The sequence below is a fragment of the Nymphaea colorata genome, chromosome 1 (assembly GCF_008831285.2).
Source record: "Nymphaea colorata isolate Beijing-Zhang1983 chromosome 1, ASM883128v2, whole genome shotgun sequence".
Lineage (NCBI taxonomy): Eukaryota > Viridiplantae > Streptophyta > Magnoliopsida > Nymphaeales > Nymphaeaceae > Nymphaea > Nymphaea colorata.
This window is the reverse complement of record NC_045138.2, coordinates 29,485,098-29,507,173: the sequence shown is the minus strand read 5'-3', so window position 1 is coordinate 29,507,173 and position 22,076 is coordinate 29,485,098. Positions and strand designations below refer to the sequence as shown.

General features: G+C 39.0%; 2 protein-coding genes across 2 annotated transcripts; both read right to left on the bottom strand.

The window, feature by feature from the left end:
• Positions 1-4,904: 4,904 nt before the first annotated feature.
• Positions 4,905-7,317, bottom strand: LOC116245998 (uncharacterized). Its single transcript, XM_050076182.1, has 2 exons — positions 6,649-7,317; positions 4,905-5,708 (listed from the first exon to the last, which is right to left on the bottom strand). Exon 2 carries the CDS (start codon positions 5,703-5,705, stop codon positions 5,022-5,024), a length of 684 nt encoding a protein of 227 aa, XP_049932139.1. The 5' UTR covers positions 5,706-5,708; positions 6,649-7,317; the 3' UTR covers positions 4,905-5,021.
• Positions 7,318-17,718: 10,401 nt separating this feature from the next.
• LOC116245989 (uncharacterized) lies at positions 17,719-19,150 on the bottom strand. The gene is made up of 2 exons (XM_031617655.2): positions 18,995-19,150; positions 17,719-18,489 (listed from the first exon to the last, which is right to left on the bottom strand). Exon 2 carries the CDS (start codon positions 18,398-18,400, stop codon positions 17,807-17,809), a length of 594 nt encoding a protein of 197 aa, XP_031473515.1. The 5' UTR covers positions 18,401-18,489; positions 18,995-19,150; the 3' UTR covers positions 17,719-17,806.
• Positions 19,151-22,076: the final 2,926 nt, after the last annotated feature.

Genomic DNA, 22,076 nt, shown 5'->3' with positions numbered 1-22,076 from the left:
AGCTTTCACCTTAGGAATCCAAGAACTAACCTTGTATGAGGAAACCGTGGGTTTGCTGTCCTTCCTTGGATGAAGACGCAGCCTCCTTGTTCAACTTAGGCCTCCAATATCTCTGATGTAGCAGAGATATTGCACCCAAGACGTGGCTGGGTAGATGCGAAGATGAAGACGATGATAACTCCTAGGGCCGTGGCTCACCCAAGAGAAAGCCCTCACCTTCTTCTTCAACGAGAATTGATGTAAATGAAAGAGAGGGGAGATAGTGAGGAGTTGGGAAGGAGAGGAGAGGAAGACGTGAGGGGGAAGGGGAAGTAGAGGGCCAGCATGCTGGTCTTGGGAGAAGAGATTGGAGGGAACGTGAGAGAGAGAGAGAGAGAGACACGAGAAGAGAGAGAGAGAAGTGAGGAGAGAGAGAGAGCAAAGAAGCAAATGACCTTGATTTCCCAAAATTCCCTCCATTTACACATGAATCAAAACCTTATATACATGAGTACATAAATCTGGTTCCCATGCATGGAACCAGCCCAAATCCAAATCCAGAACATGCTAAAGCAAAACGGATCCAAGGCACAACCCGCCTTGGTAAGTTTGAATCCAAAACCGAATTGGCGCAAACTCAAATAAAGCAAATCAAGAAGTGAAAAACGGCTAAGTCCTAGCTAGACGCCCCTTGAGCCTTGTGAGCTCAAGGTGGGGACCTCGTCCGGGTTGCCGCCCAAACTTCGGACTTGACACATCCCTTAACCTCATTGAGCTGAGCTCAATTCAGCCAAGAGACCTCCCTAGACTCGTCCTAGACCGACTCTAGAGACTTGGGTTTCGATACGACTCAAGAATGGACCATGGCCTATACCAAAGAAGTCCTATGGATCTAGTATCCTAACTCGCGGATTCCCCCAATTGCTGGTCTTCACCTAGTTCATTCATGTCCTAGAGCCGTTGCATATCCTCCCGCACCTCCCACTGCATTTGCTCTAGGCTCGAAGTTTAATTCCATTGAGCCGTGATCTCTCACTGTGGCCGTGCCTTTGGCCTTGGTTAGGCCTACTCGGACTAAGGCTCGTATCAGCCCTTTAAGGTGCGTTTGATTACTTACAATTTAAAACCTACTTGTCTTACGAGGACCTGATATGACATGCTTTTGCTGATATGGCCAAAGAACCACAATAAAGTCTATGGTTCATCAAAACTCTTATTTTACCTTTTTGAATTCAGGAAAGGTGGGATTTAATATCGGAAGAGGGAAGAACTGATCTTTAAATCTACGGTACTCAAATCCTTGAGGATTTTAGACCAAGCGATCGAACACCCCTTTTTGAAACCATACATTAATATTCGAATAACATGGTTACCCTACAAGCTCTGAAAAAAAAAAAAAGTGAGGGAGAAGCTTTTACTTCCTTTTGGAGGCTTAACTCATAAGCCTCTTTTGGCTATGTATAATTTCGTACAATACAACTACATAACACAATTCACGTCATGGACGATTTTTTCCTTTTTCCAGTTCTCGTTTAGTTCATGGAAAACCCTTTCCCTTGTAAAATTAAATTAATTTTATTTTTTTCTCTCATAAAATGCAGAATAAGTAATTCCAAATGGTGTAGTTCTTTCCTGAGATTTTCGACATTCACAACAACAATCAAACTACAATCAATTATCGAGTGCCACTTTTGAGAGATACTTACTGTGACAGCTTATTACGACTGAAGGTAATGGATCTCATAGACATTATATTTATTTAGTCTCAGAGAAAGATGCACTTTAATTACTAAAAGTAACTAACAAGATGCTTATTTATTTGTCAACAACTTAATTTAATTGGAAGTTTGTAATTAAAATTTCTCGCCCTGCCCAAGGTTTTTCCTCTTACAAATCACCTTATGAAAAAAAAAAAAAAAGCTAAACAAAAGAAGCAATTATTTAAAGCCTGTCGCTGAGTATTTTGTCTCTTTTGAGCCCATTTCTTAAGAAAAAAAAAATCACAAACATAAACACGAGCACGAAACCTTGCAAGTATAATATTTGACCTGGCAATTTGTTAGTGATTGTGCTTCATAATTTATTTAATCTTCATATGATTGTAGCACTTTGTTCTTGCGTTCTATGCGTAAAGTTATATCTCAACTCATTCTTCCACATTATTAATAAACATAAACGTCTATAAGTAGATTGATTTATATGTAGGAAACTTGCATCTGCGGAAAATGGAGGTCAATGACACAAATTAGGCTACTCTATTAGAAATATGATGTCACTTACTCAGATGAACTTTCCTTATCTACCAGATTGGATAGCTTCTAGCTCTGGTTCAGTCACCTTTTACTTTGGGGCCCTATCACTTTTTTTCATGCTCCTAAAAATCAATTAAAACAACAGAGTCAGGGCCCAAGATTTATTTAATCTTAAATATCGTTCATAATTAATTTAATCTTCATCCGATTGTCAAAATTTTTTCCTCTGCTTTGGGAACAATGATGCACTTTTTTCTTTTTTACAAACTTTTGCAGAATGCTTGGCCCCACTAACCACTAATCCATCAGAATTATTTCTAATGTAGAACTATAGACCTAGCCAACAGAAAGTAGCAAGAAAGTCTCCCGATGTCATTACAAAAAATAACAACCGTTTGAAACACAAAAGCTTCACTCAAGCGACGAAAGTGTTTTTCATATTACAAAAATAACAACCATTTGAAAAAAAATTGAAAAAGTGAATGACATCTTTGAAAATTAAAAAAAAAAAGGAAAAATGCCCGCATTTTGAAACATAGTAAGAATAATGCTTTTCCACGACAAAACTCCAAGAAAGGAGAAATTTAGATGGCGAGCATGTGATACGTGAAAGAAAGGTCCGACGGCAGAAGATGAGCGAGAAGCCGTGGTGGGCAAAAAAGAACAAGCAACGGCGGCACCCGCAAGCAATGGATGTCGACGACGTTGTCAGATTCCGCGGCCCGGCGACCATGATGACGAGATTCCAGATCCGGCGGGCGGCAAGCCGACGATGCTGTCAGATCTGGTAGACAATGACCACACGCCCATGAGGTCTGACGGAAGGCCGAGAAACCCCTCTTCATAAGCCATAAATTTAAATCTATCGGGGGACCAAAATAAAAAAAAGCTATGCGTATCGCAGCGGACGATAGAGAAAGTGACGCTGCAAGAAAAAGCAGTTGAGTATGGAATACTGTTTGATGTTTCCGCAAGAAGAGAGAGTTACCTCCGAATTATTGCCGGTTGATCTCAACGAGTACTGCGAGAGGCTTTTAGGCTGCCGTCGTTCCTGTTGATACCTTCTCTATCCATGAACTAGAATCTTGGCAGTTCCTTGGCCGGCTCTCTTTCTATCTCTCCACGTCAAATTTTATTGAATTTATAGTGCACAGGCATGGAGGATTTACACGGCACGCCTGGCTAGCTTGAACTTGATTCGTTAACTTGGGCAATTCATTGTCCAACATGAGTAAGTTTCTACGTGGGATTTAATTATAATTAGAAACTCACCTAAACACAACTCGTTAATCGTTAAACCGAGTTGAGACGAACTTGGTATACCACCAGCTGCTTCCTTCGAGTGCCTTCGATCGGATTGGAATGGTTAAATGAATAATATAGAGGCACATTGAACGAAGACGCACATTTTTGGATTCATATAAACACACTGAATGGTGTTCTCTCTCTAAGTTTTAGTATATTGTCATGCCCGCAGTTTGGGAAGAAAAAAAAAATAGAGAAACATTTACTTAACGATATAGATCGACTAATGATTACAGTTTCTATTTTGTTTAGAAACCATTCTCCATATCAACTTCTAATTTGGAATAAAAGTACGATTTTTTAACAGTTTTTAATCCTTGTTACCTATATATTGAAATAACGAGACCTAAAACAGGATCAACACCTGCAAATGCTAATTCAGTTAAAAACCTTAGCCCACATCGATCTCAACCTTGTCATTTTATAGGTTCGGCGTTCATATTGATAACTTACAAATTCCATTAATTGGGCGTCAATTCAATACTTGGAACATATTCATGAAACCGTGTCAAACTGTTCCCTTTCCTAAACAGGCCCTAAATATTCTCTAAGACATAAACTGATGCTGCCTGTGTGAGTCCGTGGAGATAAAATGAGAGTTAAAATAGAAAGCAAATGGAGAAAAAAAAATTCCATAGTGCTCATCTACCACGATTTTTATTTACCAAAACTTTTTTTAGACCAATAGTCTATAGTCTTTTCCTGATGAGAATACTCGAGAGATCGGATCTATAGAAGCACTAAAATGTTTGATTCATTTGTTGTTCTGACAACACGTATGAATGGTAGTATGTTGCAGAACCCGTTTCACAGAATTCAATGCCCTTACATTGTCCAAAATGAATGAGAGTGGTCCGGTTTTGTACAACTGGGGAAATGTTTTCCCTCTTATGTAACAAATCCAACTGTTATGCCAGTCCGGAGCAAGATTTAAATCGGGTGGAAGTAAATTCTCATGTTGACGAATGTCATTTGTGCTTTCCATAATATAAGCTTTGACCCGGCAAGTTGTTAGTGATTCTTTTTCAGTTCATAATTTATTTAATCTTCATCCGATTGTCAAAATTACTTCCTATGCAGAATTCTTGGCCCCACTAACCTCTGGTGTAAGGTACGCTCCTCTTGCATGATTTTTTTAAAAAAAAGGAAAACGAACATTTAAATTTGCTGTGAAATGTGCAGGGGGAGGAGAAGTCCTCTCCGCTGCAACATTCGACGAGCGTAGGGTAACCATGTACCTAATGCCGTGTGGTGACTTTTCTTTATTCATATTAGAGTCTAAATATACAAACATTCGAAAAAGTGGATAGCAATAAAAATACATCTGACTTGAATAGTTTTTTGTATGGAAGTGGCAGCCTTTCTAAACGCTTGTTTGAACAACTCTTAGACATACTCGCAATTATATATGCATCCCCATGTTATAAGTCACATATCAAAAGAGTTCATCATATTCCAAACACTCCGGGGCAGCACACAAGTCAATTAAACTGTTTTACGGCATGACAGTTGTTTCCTTACCCATCCTATAAGCTTCCTCACGCATATCGCCGTCGGCAATATGAGCAGTATGGCAAATAGCCCCATGCACGACAAAAAAATCTGAGATACAATCAACGGCATGTCATGTGCGATCAACATTAATCCGAAGACGAAACTCAACGCAACTGAGAAGACGGAGACCCATATAATAAAGATCAACCCCCACATCATGATCGGCCGCTTAATGGTTCTGGCGGTTGTCAAGAGCAAGATGGTGGCCAGTGATGCAAATAACCCCACCGCATTAGACACAACAAAGGCTGCGTAGGGGAAGCGTGTAGCATTGATTGCTGTGCCTGCAGTGTGTTCATCTCCAACGACAACCGCAGGGGGGAAGGGTGCTAGTAAGGCGGCAGTGGATGCGGAGTCAGATTTGTTATCCGGCCAGGAGCCACCAGGAGGGTTGAGGGCGGCCTGGTAACTCAGCGTTGCTATCAGCACGCTCACAATCATCATCGCCCCTCTCTTCTCGCTCAGCCTAGCTTCGATTTGCACTCCTTCACCAGGCGAAACAGCACAACAATGTCGGCTCTCCACATCCAGCGACCTTGAACTGTGAAAAGGTGCAACACCACTGAAACTCCAGCCGCCTTCCAGCAGGTTTGGGTTCGATTCAAGAGCGTCCATTATCTGCATGCATAATATAATATATAATGAGAAAGAGAGAGTAAATAAGAGAACCCTTTGGCCTCGTGATCAGCAATCAAGCGTCTAATATATACAATCTGAGATTCGCTCAAGTGAAATTTGGCCAAAAAAATGCTAGATCCAACCAGAGGCCCAGCGGAAAATTTTGTACTGAAGAGTACTAATTATACGTATTAAGTAAATTAAAAAACTTCCGGTTGAGAAAATAAATATATAATAAAATGGCTGAATGGCACTAATACGCAAACAGTCCCGGTCAGTGCCTACGCTTGGATGCGTCAATGGATTCAACTCAAATTAGGCCTCTATATATATATATATATATATATATATATATATATATATATATATATATATATATATATATATATATATATGCACATTAAGCCGAAAATTCGCTTACGATCCATGCTACCATTCCAATTTTTATGCAGTTAATGGAATAGCCTTGGTTTACCTAGACGCCACATCTGATCAGGCAGGCCATGTCTTAGTGGGCCATTTGGATGACATCCCAAAACTAAGTTTTGGTGGTGAAGCTCAAAACCAAGTTTTTAAACCAGATTTTTGAAGAGATTGGGTGCTGCAAAAACTTGGTTTTTGAGGAGATCGGGTGCCACAAAAATTGGACAATTGAGAAAAAGTGACTTTTAATAGGACAAGGGAGTGAAAAAATCTATCCATCCAAAAAACCAGGTTTTTTTGGTGTATCACCTATACAAACAGACCATGTTTTCAAAAATGATAAAAGATGTCTTTCAGAAAACCTGAATAGATGAAGTGCCATCAAAAAGCCCCCTTCAAGCTTTCATTTGATTTGACTTAAGCCGCCCCAGCTATGTCGAACGTAGCTCAAATCCCCTAGTATCTCATTCAAACCAAGCAAACTCATCCTGAACAAAATTAAGTGGGAGGCAGTTACCTCATAGTTGTTGCCTTTTGAAGACAAATCCGAGATGGTATTGCCATGACAGTCCCTTTTGCTCACAAGGCCCCCGATGTCTTCCCTATCCAAGAAGTACCTCAGTAGTTCCACCCTGTTATTCCGGACAGTCAAGTGCAGGGCCGTCTCTCCTTGGGCAGTCACCTCCTGCAGACACCTGGGTTCGGCCGCTAGGATCCTCACAGTCCACTAGAACTCTTTCTAAGATGAGTTCGTATTCCCTTACAAGCTCAACCAGTGCAGCTGTGTCCCCATCAACAGCACACCTGTACACCCTTCTATCCATGGATACAGATCTCTCTCTCTCTCTCTCTCTCTCTCTCTCTAGATATATATATATATATATATATATATATATATATATACAACGTACTATTTCAGTTCGTAATTGACAACCCCACTTACACGTTCACACAGATTTTCAACATCCCTTTTCACTTTCCAACTTCAAATATAATAAATAAAAGTACCTGCTTTTGCAAAAAAAAATCTCCATCAGAATTATTTCTAAGACCAGTATGCTTGCTCAAGCAAAAAATGTTAGACGAGACTGCGTGAACTCAATTCAGTTTACTAAGGAAAGACCTATAGACCTGGCCAACAAAAAGTAAGAAGAAAGTATCCCAATATCATTACCACCTTCACCAAGGAGATCCCTCCAAGAAAAGGTACTAAGGTTCAGTCGCCTGGCATAACCCGCCAAAGTTAACGGCCATATTGCTTAATCAAACGCTTATATTTTAGTTTAATTAAGAGATGCATGCGTTTTTGTCTTTATTCTTGTCGTAAAAGGCAAGAGAAATTTAATGTTTTGGGTATTCAACTAAACGTTGAATGTTCAGGTGCTCAATAAAGTTGTGTTCGATAGCATCGGAATTGCTGAGCAAATTTGAGGTTGATCAAACTGTAGACCTTAAAACCGTGAGAATGCTAAAATCCATGGATCTCAAATCGAAGGGGGGATTTGGCTTCAGATGTGGGTTTCAGATCTACCCATGAAGGTGGAGAAGGGAAGAAAAAAAAGAGGCTGAGGAAGTGCATCAATCCAAGATTTTTAAAACCTAACATTTTAAAACATCATATCCAAACTATACTCTAGATTTAAAATCCGAAACAATCAAACACAACCTAAACAAAGGCCTTCACTCAAGCGACGAAAGTGTTTTTCATATTACAAAAAGAACAACCGTTTGAAAAAAAATTGAAAAAGTGAAAAACATCTTTGAAAAAAAAAAAAAAAAAAAAAAGGAAAAGTGCCCCCATTTTGAAACATAGTAACAATAATGCTTTTCCATGACAAAACTCCAAGAAAGTAGAAATTTAGATGGCCCGACGGCAGAAGATGAGCGAGAAGCCGTGGTGGGCAAAAAAGAACAAGCAACGGCAGCAACCGCAAGCAATGAATGTTGACGACGTGGTCAGATTCCGCCGGACGGCGACCATAATGACGAGATTCCAGATCTGGCGGACGATCCTGTCTGATTTGGTAGACGATGACCACACGCCCATGAGGTCTGACGGATGGCCGAGATACCCCTTTTCATAAGCCATAGAAAAATTTAAATTTATCGGGCGACCAAAAAAAAAACAAACCCTTTTTTGAAACGCGAGAGAGAAAACCGGCGTGTTGGTGCATGCGTATGGCAGCGGAGTCGCGGACGATATAGAGAGACACGCTGCGAGAAAAAGCAGTTGAGTATGGAGTACTGTTTCATGTTTCCGTGATGAACTATATTCTTCAACGAAACCATCTCCCAGCTAAAGAAGAGAGAGTTACCTTCGAATTCTTGCCGGTTGATGTCAACTAGTACTACGAGAGGCTTTTTGGCTGCCGCCGTTCCTGTTGATACCTTCTCTATCCATAAATTAGAACGTTGGCAGCAATGTTGTAAGAAGCTTACAATTCATGAACGATTCAAGGCATTTTTTTAAAAAAACGTCTTGAGGCATGGTGTGAGGCGCACGCATCCCTAAAGCATGCGCCTCAAGTGCTTGAGGCGTACGCCTCCATATGTGGCACGTTCAGTGCTTGAGGCGTACGCCTCAAGGACAGATTAATTGTTTTAATTAAAACAAATTAAAATTAAATAAAAATGAAAAAAAAAAAAGCTCAAGAGTCAAGTAGTCCTAATTAACCACGGTTCTCTCCCTAAACCCCCAATTCTCAATCCCAAATACCTCTGAAGTTCAACGGTCATTACACTGCACGCCGTGAGATTGCAGCATTGCTGGAGGGCCCGCCTATAGGACGTCTCTCTTACTGGTATGTACACCCTACCTTGCTGTTATTTGTGTGCTGTTAGTTGTTTTTATTATTATTATTATTATTAGGTAGGTTCTGTTTTATGTGTTTCTCGGTCGTTTGTTTGATGAATAAATGACTATATTCTGCGTTTTGTGTTCTGTGGCCTGACGAATGGGTGGCCTTTTCTCCCTACATCTTTTCTTATGACTGTTTTCATTTGCGTTGATTATTCTTTGTTTTATGTGCTTGCATTGTCGTGACCTTGTGCCATGTGTAGGTAGTTAACCCGTTCCAGCTCTTATAAATCAGGAAACGCAAGATTTCCACCCCGATCGTGGGTCCCACTGAACCAAAACCACTCTTGGGTTTCACTGAACAGAATGCACGTTTTTCCGTTTGACTATATATATATATATATTGAATACTAGTGGCTCTAATTTTTTTAGAGTCACCCAGTTATTTATGGATGACCTTAGTTAAATAATTGGATAACTCTAAATAATCAGGTGACATGACCAAGTTGACAAGTATAACGGGAATTCTCAAGATATTTGGATGAAAAGAGTTCTAGTTCTGCTCATCATAACCGGTAAAGATGCCTTCAACCCTCAAAACCTTCACGGCAGATGGAGCCGATCTTTGTCTCGCGAGAAGCCATGATGGTAGCTGCTTCTATCTTTATCCTTTTTTTTTTTTTTTCCTCTTTTCAACAGACTGTTTGTGGTTTGCTCACAGTGAAAAGAAGAAAATTTCAAGCGCCTGCGAGTGTCCGTTGGAATTCTGTACAGCTGTGAAGGTTGGTGAATGATTGAGGCCTTCTGACGTCATAAAGCAATGGTTGTCACCGATAAGGAGGTGGATATGTGCATTTAAGAATCCAGTGAAAGTTACTTTCTTTTTTTAATTATTCAGCTGGTTCTTTTCTTCATTATGAGAAACTTCAAGTGGGGAGCGGTCAGTTGTTGAACGGCTGATTATTTCTTGTCATGTCTGTTGTAAATTCATTTTAAACTGCAAGCTTAAATGTCTTTCTGATCCAGGTAGGCGTTTCACTTCGGCAAACCAGGGAGAAAAGAATGGCTCTGTTGCGGTGCAGGCCCAATTGGTGTATTATAAATCAAGGATGGAACGGGAAATGTGGAATGGACAGCAAACTGCGATTCCTTTCCCGATCTATGTCCGACCATTGCCCCTTTCACGGCATGTTCACTTTCATCAAAACAGGGAGGCTAAATTCTCTCATTCTTTCCGATATTTTAGTCATTGGGATCAGAAGGAAGGTTGTGTTGTGGTGATTATAGATGCCTGGAGAGATACAGATGATGGAAGTCCCTGGGTTCAGGTATCTTTGAAATTGTAGAGCACGAGATGAGCCCATGGTCATTAGCATGACATCTTTTTGGTGATGCAGGGGAAAGGCACTGAAGCTTGAGGAAAGCGATCGATGAGAACCAGGCTTTGTTAGTAAAAGGGGTGCATGAAGCGAATGCGCATGATAGGGTCCTAAAGGACGAGCTGGTAGCCTCTTTTGCAAAGAAGGAGAGCTCATGGAGGCTGAAGTCATGGAAAACATGGATGGTTGAGAATGACCCTAATACTGCATATTAACAGGCTCAGGTTAGAGGGAGAAGGTCTAAGGATTATATTCATGCGTTACTTCATAATGACCAGGAAACTGAAGATGCAGGTACTATTAGACAAATATGTGAAAACTTCTATAAAGATGTTTTGAAAATAGAAGAGGGCTCAGGCGAGTTACCAGGAGCCCTTAAGGTAGGCCCAAGAGTTAGTGATACTGAGAATGCTCGTTTATTGCAGCATGTGACCATTAAAGAGGTCCGCGTTGTTGTTTCCTCACTTAAGGCTAGGTGTGCGCCCGGACCCCACGAGTTTTATGGAACGGACCCCTTTCCTTTCTTTTTATCATCGCCAACATGACGTTTGAAGCAATTCAATAATGAGGATTATTTAGAAAAGTCCAATGAATGTTAAGGCTGAATGATGAGGATTATTCTTTTACGTAACGTACTCTGACTTAATTAATTCGAGAATATATCTTTATCTGGAGTAACTCGTAAGCCCCAAATCAAGTTGAGAATTGACTGAAAAGTAATAAGTCCCCCAACATCATTACCACCCTCACCAAAGTGATCCAATGACAGAGTCAAGTGGGTAGAGCATTTGTTGTACAGGCTTCTACCTTCTTTATATCAGGTTCCGATACCTCTAGTATCAATACAATGGACCGCTCATTAGTAATACACCTATCTGAGGCTCTCTCTCTCCACTTACTAACATCTGTTTGGTACTATCTAGCATTTTTTTTTTCAACTTTTTAGCAAAGAAAAGCTGCCTAAATGAATCACTTGAATATTCAGACAGGTACATTTAGAAATAAAAAAAAAAAAAACCATCATATTTGTCACGGATTTTACAACGGCAAAAGCCATTCCCGTTATTCCCGCAAATCAATACATGTTACATACAAAAATCACAGAGAATGCTTGTAGACTGGAAATCCTAAACGCTAGATCTATAAGCAGGCGATGTAGACATTTCGATGACTTAATTTTGCAAGAACCCAAGATTTAAACAAGTCTTTTTAGAAGGTCGAGTGCCACCAAAACCCAAAAGCCAAGGGACTCGCGTGGGCCACCCGCCCCGCCGTACCAACTATAGGCTGCCGTCCATCTTATAGTTTTGTGGGAAAAGCAAACGGCAAACCCCCCCTCCTCCTCCCTTTCAAATTTAAAAAAGAAGTACATGTAACTTAGAAAAAAAAAACCTATATAAAAATTTCAAAAAATTATGTTTAAGCTTTGGTTAGAATCTAGATACTGTAGTTTAGTTCTACTGCAAAATTCCTAACTCTCGCACCCAGAAGGCGGATATCGTTGACTCGACTGGTCTGGTCACTGCATTTTAGACAGGGGTTCTGTGTCCTATCATCCCATCTCAATCAAGTCCATTTACTTGACGGATGAGGAAGATGTGTCCCGTCACCCCATCCCAATCAAGTCCAACAATCATGGCCCCATCTTTTCCGGACAACTCAAAATTTGTGACTTGCTCCTTGAAAATATTAAGAGAGAGGATTAGAAAAGTCCAATGAATTGAAAATATTTAAAGTGAGGATTAGAAAAGTCCAATGAATGTTTAAGCTGAATGATGAGGATCATGGGGATGGGGACGGGAAACGATTGAGATCAGTCTGACAAATAATAAATGAAGCTGTGCCTAGACTCCGCCCAATGTTTAAGATATGCGATAAGTTGAGACAAACGTAGTAATGGACTTGCTCTTCCAATGTAAAGATGTATTGGCTTGAAAGGAGAGGAAGGATCAGAGGCGCGTTGTCGGAAGGAGCCGGTTGGCTTGCTCTTGACTTTTGGTAATGGACTCTTTTGCTTCTTCAATAAAGGCTGGTTCCTAGATCCGGTAAGATGGATCCCGGGAGTGCTGAAGAGAAAGGAGAGCAATACAATATACCCCTGTCATGCAGAATTTTACTTGCTTGGAAGCATGATGGCTCCTGATTCGACAGGCGGCTCATTGGGATGGATCGATGGGCAATATATCCCTGGAAACGTATAGAACAACTAAAAATCTATCGATCCAAACAAACAAAATTGTGTACCATATAATAATAAACAAGCATTTGAATGCTATGACAATAACGTTGAATATTTGGAACTTGCGAGAGAAAAGTCTGTCTGCCTTTTCTTATTTCTAAGGTCAAGTTGAAGAATTTGTCCAGACCTTGCACGAGTGATCAGGGACCAAGTCACCTATCTTTTTGATAACGTTGCGAGCTCATCAACCACGATTTTTATTTACCAAAATTTTTATTTGGACCAAGTCTATAGTCGTTCCTGATCGATAATAGTCGAAAGAACGGATCTACAGACGCAGTCAAATGTTTGCTACAAACATTAAATTCGATGCCAAGACAACACTTGGTTCTCACTACACGCCGTATGAATTGTATAAATGTTTCCAAAATGAATGAGAGCGATCCCGTTTTATATAACTGGGGAAATGTTTTCCCCCCTACATAACACATGAAATGTCGCTCTCCAACTGTTATAATAGTCCGGAGAAAGATCCAAATCAGCTGGAAATGTATTCTCATACTGACGAATGAGATTTATGCTTAGCATAATATAAGCTTTGATCCTGCAAGTTGTTAGGGATTGTTTTTCGGTTCATAGTTCATTTAATCTTCACCAGCGGATCCCCACAACTTTTTTTCTTGTGTGCTGCGACAAATGTTACACTTCCTTTTGTAACTACTAATCTTTGGCCGTGTAAATATTTCTGCCTGTGCAACTTAGAAATGAAAAGTATTGTGATTCCGTGGCCTCTCCTAGCAAAAGCGTGAACTACTTTGCTCAGACAAACCTGTTCAAGTGATTAACTTTATTTTGTATGTCATTCTCTAGACTCCCACAAAACCCACAAGGCGGATTCAACCCAAGTTAAAAATTAATGCGTTTGTCCTTGGAAATATTAAAAGCGAGGATTGGAAAAGTCCGATGAATGTTTAAAAGTTGATGGAGATGATGGGGGTGGGGGGACGGGAATCGAGATCAAACAGTGAATAAAGGCAGCCTTGTTCAGACTCCCGCTGTTATTTTTATTACAGCTCAATCTTGGCAATCCTTCATCTAAGGAGAGCCTGAGTCATTTGATACGGAACACAATTTATTGGAGTCTATCATGACTTCTAGAGTGTCTCAGTGGGATTCGATAATTGCATAGCCATGTCACCCAACTTAATCGTGGAAACCTTGGTGAATTGTTGTTAATGAGTCTATAAAGTAACATTTGACTCTGCAAGTTGTGAGTGATTGGTTTTCAATTCGTAATTCGTTCAATCTTCATATGATGGTAACATTTTTGCTTGCGTAATATGTGACGAATGTTGCATCCTTATTTTAATAGAGATTTTGCAGTATTCTTTGCCCCACTAACCCCTGGCCATGTCAAACCTATTTAAAGCGTACCTCTTGTTCTCACCCGCTAAAGTTATATATTAACTCATTGTCCCACAGTGTTAATAAACGTAAACGTTTATACTTACAATAGTTCCTTTATTTAGATGAACTTTCCTGATCTACCAGATGGGATAGTCTCTACCACTGGTTCTGTCACTTGCTACTTTAGGACCTATCACTTTTTATCATGCTGCTAAAAGTGAATTAAAAGTTATACAATAGAGTCAGCGCCCAAGATTTTAGTCAATGAATTAAGTGATTATTTCCCAATTTCTAATAAAAAAAAGTTACTTTTAATTCCCGATTTCAGAACACTTAACCATGCAAACTAACCGTGCATGTAAATTTGAATGGTTTCAACTAACTCATCTCATGCTGAAGTCGATTGTCGATAGTTGCAGTTCACATATACTACCACTAAAATGTACAAGTACAAACATAGGATTATGGTTCCCGCTCATATCAACATGTATGAATACTAGCATGTTACAAAAACCAATTGACAGAATCCAACGTTCTCATCATCTAGCTTTCCAAATTTGCGACAGAATGATTCCGTCTTATGCACTTGAGGAAACGTTTTCTTGGTAACAAATGAAAACTTCCTACTCCTACCGTCGTGCCAGTCCGGATCAAGGGCCAATAGCATTTAGCTTTCTTGCTTTCGAACTTATTGGAGGTATTTCTACGAACACATCACATATACGTGGAGTTTTTGAACAGAGTTTGGTCAACTGCTACATCAAATAAACGACGCCCTCTTTCCAGATCTTCTGTAGAGGCAGAATAAGAACCTTTAGCAAGTGCTGTTTCAGAATTGACGTGGTTAAATATGCTTTTACATTATCTTGATGTTCACCCCAACATCCTCCTTAGAGATACATATCTTGCCGAAAATCTGGTGTTTCATGCTTCCGTCAAAGAAATGGCCGTCAAACAGAAAAATAGAGGTTCCCTTCATAAAATCAGTGAATCGAACTGCATACTCACAAGAAGCTCTCTCTGGGCCAAAAATTGGGTTTCTCAAAATCGAGTTCAATCTCAAAGAAGTTGGCATGTAGTGGATTCTTGAACATAAAAAATGAGATACATGCTGAAAGAGTTCAAGGGTTGTGTACTCAATCTCTTGATGATGAGGATAAGTTCAATGAAGATCAGATCTTGTACAGAAATAACCAAGTCCAGAGAAGAGCTTTCTTATCATATTTAACACATTCACGAATAGAAAAAACTAAAGTCTGTCCGCTTTCACGTTTATATGACTATCACTCAAAGACAGTCAGGTTGAGACTGTTTAGTCTTGTCTGTTTTTATCTGCTTCTACAGCCCACATTCATGATCATGTATGTGCATCAATGCTTTCTGGTTGGCCAAATCTGAGTTTTGAAAGGGGATCCCTCTTTGGTTACATGTGATTGTCGAATGGACAATCACATATAGACTCTGATTCATACTTTTGATTTTCATGGTTTTTTTTTTCGCTATTATAAATCTGAAATATAGTTCATACAAAGTTATTCCCCAAATAGTACTACCTGCGTTGGGTTGGTATAGAGAATCTAAAATATGGCTCTTATATGTATTGTTATTTTCCAATAAGTTTCTCTGGACCTGAGGATGGCCGTAATTAGGATCGTTTTATTGCAGACTGTGTCTTTTATAGGCTTAGAGCCCATAACCTTTCGGCACTCACAAGTTCTTGAAAACAAGAATTCTGTTTTCGAAAATATATATGAAAGAGACAGTAACTTATATATAAACATATCTCACTTTTTTTGTTCCTGCCAAATAGCTGGATACTTCAAGCAAAATGGATACCCTCCAAATTTCAAAGCAGGAAAACAAAAAGCTGATAATGCAAATGCCACATATGAAGACAAAATGCATTTCAATGCTTTAATAGTCTGACGTTTCACCTATTCCAAGTAAGGATGGAGCCCCTGTCCCTACTATGGATGAATACAATGCACACACTACTGCCCAACGCTCAGTCAAATTGTGCGGGTATGATATGTTCACAAACAGGGTGCTTGGATGATTGACAGTGGTGTCTTAGACCACATGTCATTGTCTCTCAATTTTTTGTCTAAAGATGAAGCTCTTAAAGTCACCATGCCCCATCAAACATGGTATTAGTAAAAAATGTTTATTACATTTGAAAATTTCAGTTCGATATTGAATCAATTACTAATTGTCAAGTTATTTTTTATTCCAATGGTTGCTCATTGCAGGACTTGAATTCCAGGATGACTATTGGACAGGGTAGTTTGAGAGATGGCCTGTTAGTATGTACAAAAGTGTAAAAATATGTATATAAGTATTTCTCTAAATTTATCATCTATAACGTAGATTTGTAACCGGATTGTACACATAAGGCCACCACTCGAATAATGAAAATATAGAGCCTTTTCCAGCTAAACCATCGCTGTACTTTGCATTCCTAAGCGCATACCCTGTTCTAGTATGTGAAGTCATTAACATTGATACCACCCTCTTGGTAAGGCATGAAAATATTACTCCAATGGGAGAATGAAGCTTACTATCAGAACCACTATCCCAAATGAAAGACATGAGAATCACCCCCTATCTTCCTGATGGTTATACATCTGGGAATTTTGAAGCCCCCTGCTCAGTACGAGAATGTCTGAGTAACGGTATGCATTATGATAGTAAGACTCGTTCATGTGTAGGTTTGGTTTGTGATTAAAGGAAACTGAAGAATAGGAACTCGGTGTTATTAGTTCAATTTTTTTGAGTTCCCTTAAGAATTGGAACATCTAGTTCAGAAATTTATTGAATGCAACTAATGAACGCTTAGAAAGCGATCGTATAACTAAACAGAAAAGGCAGAAACATGGATTTGTGATGAGCTATACAGATCATTTTTTTTTAGCTTGAAGTGGGAATACACACACAGAGAGACATATATAATATATATACATATATATATATATATATATATAATAATACTAATAATAATAATAATAATTCTGGGCCCAACTACTGATGAGGGTTGTCCGGTCCATATCGTATGAAAAAAAAGATACGGATATTTTCATTATAGAGTATTTATTCACTTTTTTCTTTTTGTTTTAATATCTATTGTGATGGATCGGATGACTTTCATGAATGAATGAGCTGGGTGACTATATATATACATAATGCAACAGTGTTTTGAATGAAGAACTGAGAGAGGAAGAGATCTCTAACTCCACATCATGACTAAAGTTATGTCTTAAAGGACAAGAAGAGTTTATGAAATATGACCACGTATATAGTACCAAATAAACAAATCACAAGAGCTACTTGTTAAACGAGCAAATAGCACGTCTAGTTTTACGTTTTTTGGTAGGGATGTTAAATATCTGTTTTAGATCTAATAGACGATGAATTGTTTCAAAAAAAAATCCAATTAACAAATCAAATCGAACTTGCATTTCAGACATGATATCGGATCCGATTTGGATTCAGATAAGATATACATAAATATGTGGTGAAATTCGCTTTCAGTTTTAGATCAGATTTAGTTTTAAATAAATATCATATATTCAATGTTTATATATTTTGAAAGTCAGCCAGATTCAGTTTGAAATGGGGATTCAGGTTCAGATGTGAATTCAAAGATTAGAATCTGATTATGAAATCAGATTTCGGATTCAAAAATGTTTGCCTTTTTTTATTTATATAAATATATTAATATGTAAACCTTGGAAAAAGCGATGATTTGTTTTAGCTCATTTATTAGGTAGCGCCTATCCTAAACGCTTGTTGGAACAACTCGTATACTTATTTAGACATATATGCATCTCTATATTATGAGTCACATATCTGAATAATATCAAATATGACCACATCCGCACCTTAGTCCGAACAACTGAGACAGCACACAAATCAATTAAGCAGCTCCACGGCATGACATTTTATTCTTTAGCCAGCTTCGAAGCTCCCTCACGCCTATCGATGTGTGCACTACAAGCAGTATGCCAAGGAGCGAGATAAAGGATAACAAAAGCACTGCTAGAGTTTTTGTCATCGTTCCAGCCGCGATCAAGCGTACTCCGAAGACGAAGCTAAATGCAACGGAGAAGACGGAGACCCACATTACAAGCATCAACCCCCAGATCATGATCGGCCGCTCAATGGTTGTGGCGCTTGTCAACAGCAAGATGGTGGCCAGCGATGCAAATAATCCCACCGCATTACATTTCACAAAGTTGTTGTAGGAGCCTTCGTATCGAGCATTGATTGCTATGCCTGCGAAGTGGTCATCTGCAAAGGGTTGTACTGATAAGGTGGTATTGGATGCGTTCCGCAGCTTGTCATCCTGCCAGAAGCCACCAGGAGGGTTGAGGGTGGCCTGGTAAGTCAGCGTTGCTATCAGCACGCTCACAATCATCATCGCTCCTCTCTTCTCGCTCAGCCTCATTTGAGCTTCTAGTCCTTCACGTGGTGGCACTGGCACAGCAGGATGTTGGGCCTCCACATCCATTGACCTTCTTCGACTGTCAACAGGTGCAACACCACTGGAGGAACTACGGCCGGCTTCCAGCAGGTTTAGGTCCGACTGCCTACACTTGGCTGCGCCAGTGGATTCAACCCAAGTTAGGCCATTTATGTCATACATATATATACACTAAACGAAAGAATCCTTATCGATCCATAATTTTCATCCTTTATCATAATCGATAAAATGGACGGTTGGAGGCAAAACCCAAAACCTGGATTTGATACCAGACTGTCAGGGAGGTTGAGTGCCACCAAAATAGGACATTTGAGGAAATTTTGAGTTTGAGAAATCCTGGTTTTATAAAAGGGAGTGATAAACTTTACCTCTCTTTTGGTTATTTATGAAAAACGAGGTTTTATATGTGCCACCTAAGGTCCTAAACAAAGAGACCACATTTTCAAAACCGACTAAAAAACTTGGAAACAGTACCCGCTTACAGTCTTGACTTAGAGTTGCCCCAGCAATGTGGATATAGATCAAAGCAGTTGAGTATGGAATACTCTTTGACGTTACCATTCAACCGTAATCAACTATTCTTCAACCAAACCAGCTGCCAACTAAAGAGGAGAGAGTTACCTCCGAATTTGTGTCAACTGCTCCCAGATAGTGTGGCTGCCGTCGGCAGTTCCAAGCAAGCCAGTCTGACCGGCTCAGCTCTTTCTCTCTCGGTGCACATAACCCGTTCCAGCTCTTATAAAACAGGAAACGCAAGATTTCCACCACTGAACACAACCACGCGTTGAACAAGGCTACACGTTTTTCTCCTAACCAATAACATCATGACTCAAGAAACAAGAAACAGGACGACACGTTTTTCTCTTAACCAAGAACATATTTCGTATGACGCTGAAAAAATTTCAGTCAACCGACGTCAACGTTACGACTGGAAGGAAGACCTCTTAACCAAGAACATCTTTAGTGATGACTACGCAAAAGAAAATTCGCTGCACATGTCACCCGTCGTTAGCGTTACGGTTGAAAGTAAAGCATTTATGAACAAAAGGAGACAATTCAAGGAACATAGAGCAAGGCACTGGTTGATACCCACATAACTCAACTCCATAAACAAGAACAAGGGAGAGTCTTCCGACCTCTTTAGACTCAGTCAAAGAAGGGGACCACACGCCTAAGTTGAACTTTGATCATGAGAGTGGAACCATGTGTCCCATCCCAATCAAATCCAGCTATCATATTTCCATCTTTTCCTTTAAGATGAGCAACACAAAAGTAATGCGATCGTCCTTTGGAATATTAAACGAGGTGATTAGAAAAGTCCAATGAATGTTAAGCTGAATGATGAGGATTCGGGGGTGGGGATGGGAAACGATCGAGCTCAGACTCCTCCTTCCATTTCTTGGGTCTTATCTCTAATCTCTCCCAACTTAAACAAAACCATGTGTTTCTCTTTTGAGATATTGGCATTGAAGAGTATTTATAATTCAAAGGTAGATCAACTTATGTACGCTACGCCACTGTACACAACCAGCGCACATCTTATTACGTTTACTTCAATGTTTTAACATTGCACATACACAACGAATATATACTAATATTTTTGTCATTATCTCATTTTCATAATGACAAAAAGTAGCATAAGATAATAAGAAAGATATGAGATAATGACATGACATGAGATAATAATAAATATATAAAATAATAAATATGATATAATGACAGAGATATAAAATAATGGAGATGAAATGGTGACATGAGTATGAAATAACAATATGAACATGACAAAAAAAAAAACAAAAATGCCAACTCAGAGAAATACACTGGTTATAACAATCTACATATAGGAAATGACACAATCATTTCATTTGAGATTTATTGAATCTTAAAACTTTATTTTTTTCAATTTTTTTCCTTACAAAAAAATGTCTTTTTCTCATAACTAAGAATATCTTTAGTGATGACCATATTGGCCATTTTTTTTTGTCCCTACAGAAAAATTGTTTCTTTCTCTTTATTAAGAATATCTTTTAGTGATGACTATATTGACGCAAGAAAATTCCGGATAAATTAATGGCATATACAAGTCGTGACTGCAAGCCAAATTTGCTTTGATCAACAGAATTGTTGGAGTGGAACCATGTGTCTCATCATCCCATTACAATGAAGGCCAGCTATCATGAGCCCATCTTTTCCTTAAAAATGAACAGCACAAAACTAATGCCCTTGTCCTTTGAAATATTAAAAGCGAGCATTAAAAAAGTCCAATGAATGTTAAAGTGAATGAGGAGGATGTGGGGAGGGGTTGATCGAGCTCAAACTCCTGTTAACTATATATATATATACACGGCCCAATATGATAGAGTTGATTTTGGATGATTAAATAAAGGTGGTAAGAATATTCAAAATGAAAACACATGACGCACTTAATTTTTATAATCGATGTCCCCAGTCGCTGGCGCGCCCCCGTCATTAGAAAAATATATGCATAAGTATGCCAATTGATCACATGATGTACACTTCATTAAATGCATTGCTGACTGCTCAGAACTAATTAATTAAATATGGATCTTGACCAGGTCAGTGAAACAAGCATCACAAAAGGCTTTCAATTGACCAGATCAATATTGAGGAAGTTGAAGAGTTGACCTCAAATCCATATCCTATGCGGATCCCCTCAACCAAACCCCTCTTCCACCAAGATCCAGATTCATATCCCCTTGGATCCTTCCAGCTTAGGATTTCATCTCTCTCTTCTTCCGAAAAGCTTGAGGCATTAAACTACAGATAGGTGTCTAAAGATAAACATTGAACCATTAAATTTTGGTTATTTAGGCAGAATGATGCACTTTAGGTGGTAAAATTAATTTAATTTTATTTTTTTCTCTCATAAAATGCACAATGAGCAATTCCAAATGTTGTAGTTCTTCCATGAGATTTTCGACATTCACAAAAACAATCAACCTACAAACAATTATCGAATACTCCTTTTGAAATATATTTATTGTGACCGCTTATTATATGTCATTGTTGAATGCACAATCACATATGTAGTTACGGACTCTAATTCACACTTTTGGTTTCCATGGTTTTTTTCTACTACTATAAATCTGAAATATAGTTCATATATAGTTGTTCCCCAAAGAGTAGTACTTGTGGTGGGTTGGTATGTATAGTTATTTTCCAATAAGTGCCCCCGAACCTGAGGATCAGAGGATGGCCGTAATTAGGATAGTTTTGTTGCAGACCTGTGCCTTTTATAGGCTTAGAGTCCATAACCTTTCTGCATGCACAAGTTCTTAAGAACAACAATTCTGTTTTCCATATATATATATATATATATATATATATATATATATATATATATAAACATATCTCACTTCTTTCTTCCTAGCCTAATTTGAAGCATGATACTATGAATTAAAGAGCCAAATATGTCGAACGGAGCACAAGAATTAGCAGAGAACGAAGAAAACTAAGCAGAAAACAGAGAGAGATGGAGAAGGTGCAGAAGGTCGAATGTGCCTTATGTTCTGTTCTGTTCTGTTTGTCCGCTTTTACAAAACGAACTTCAGTATTTATACCATACTGCACGTGGTTCAAGTAATGCTGCATTCCTATTACCAAAAGCCTCGAAGGAATTACATGATCAATCCTAATCATTTATAGCATGGTAACTGAACTAATGACAAAATAACCTCTTGCT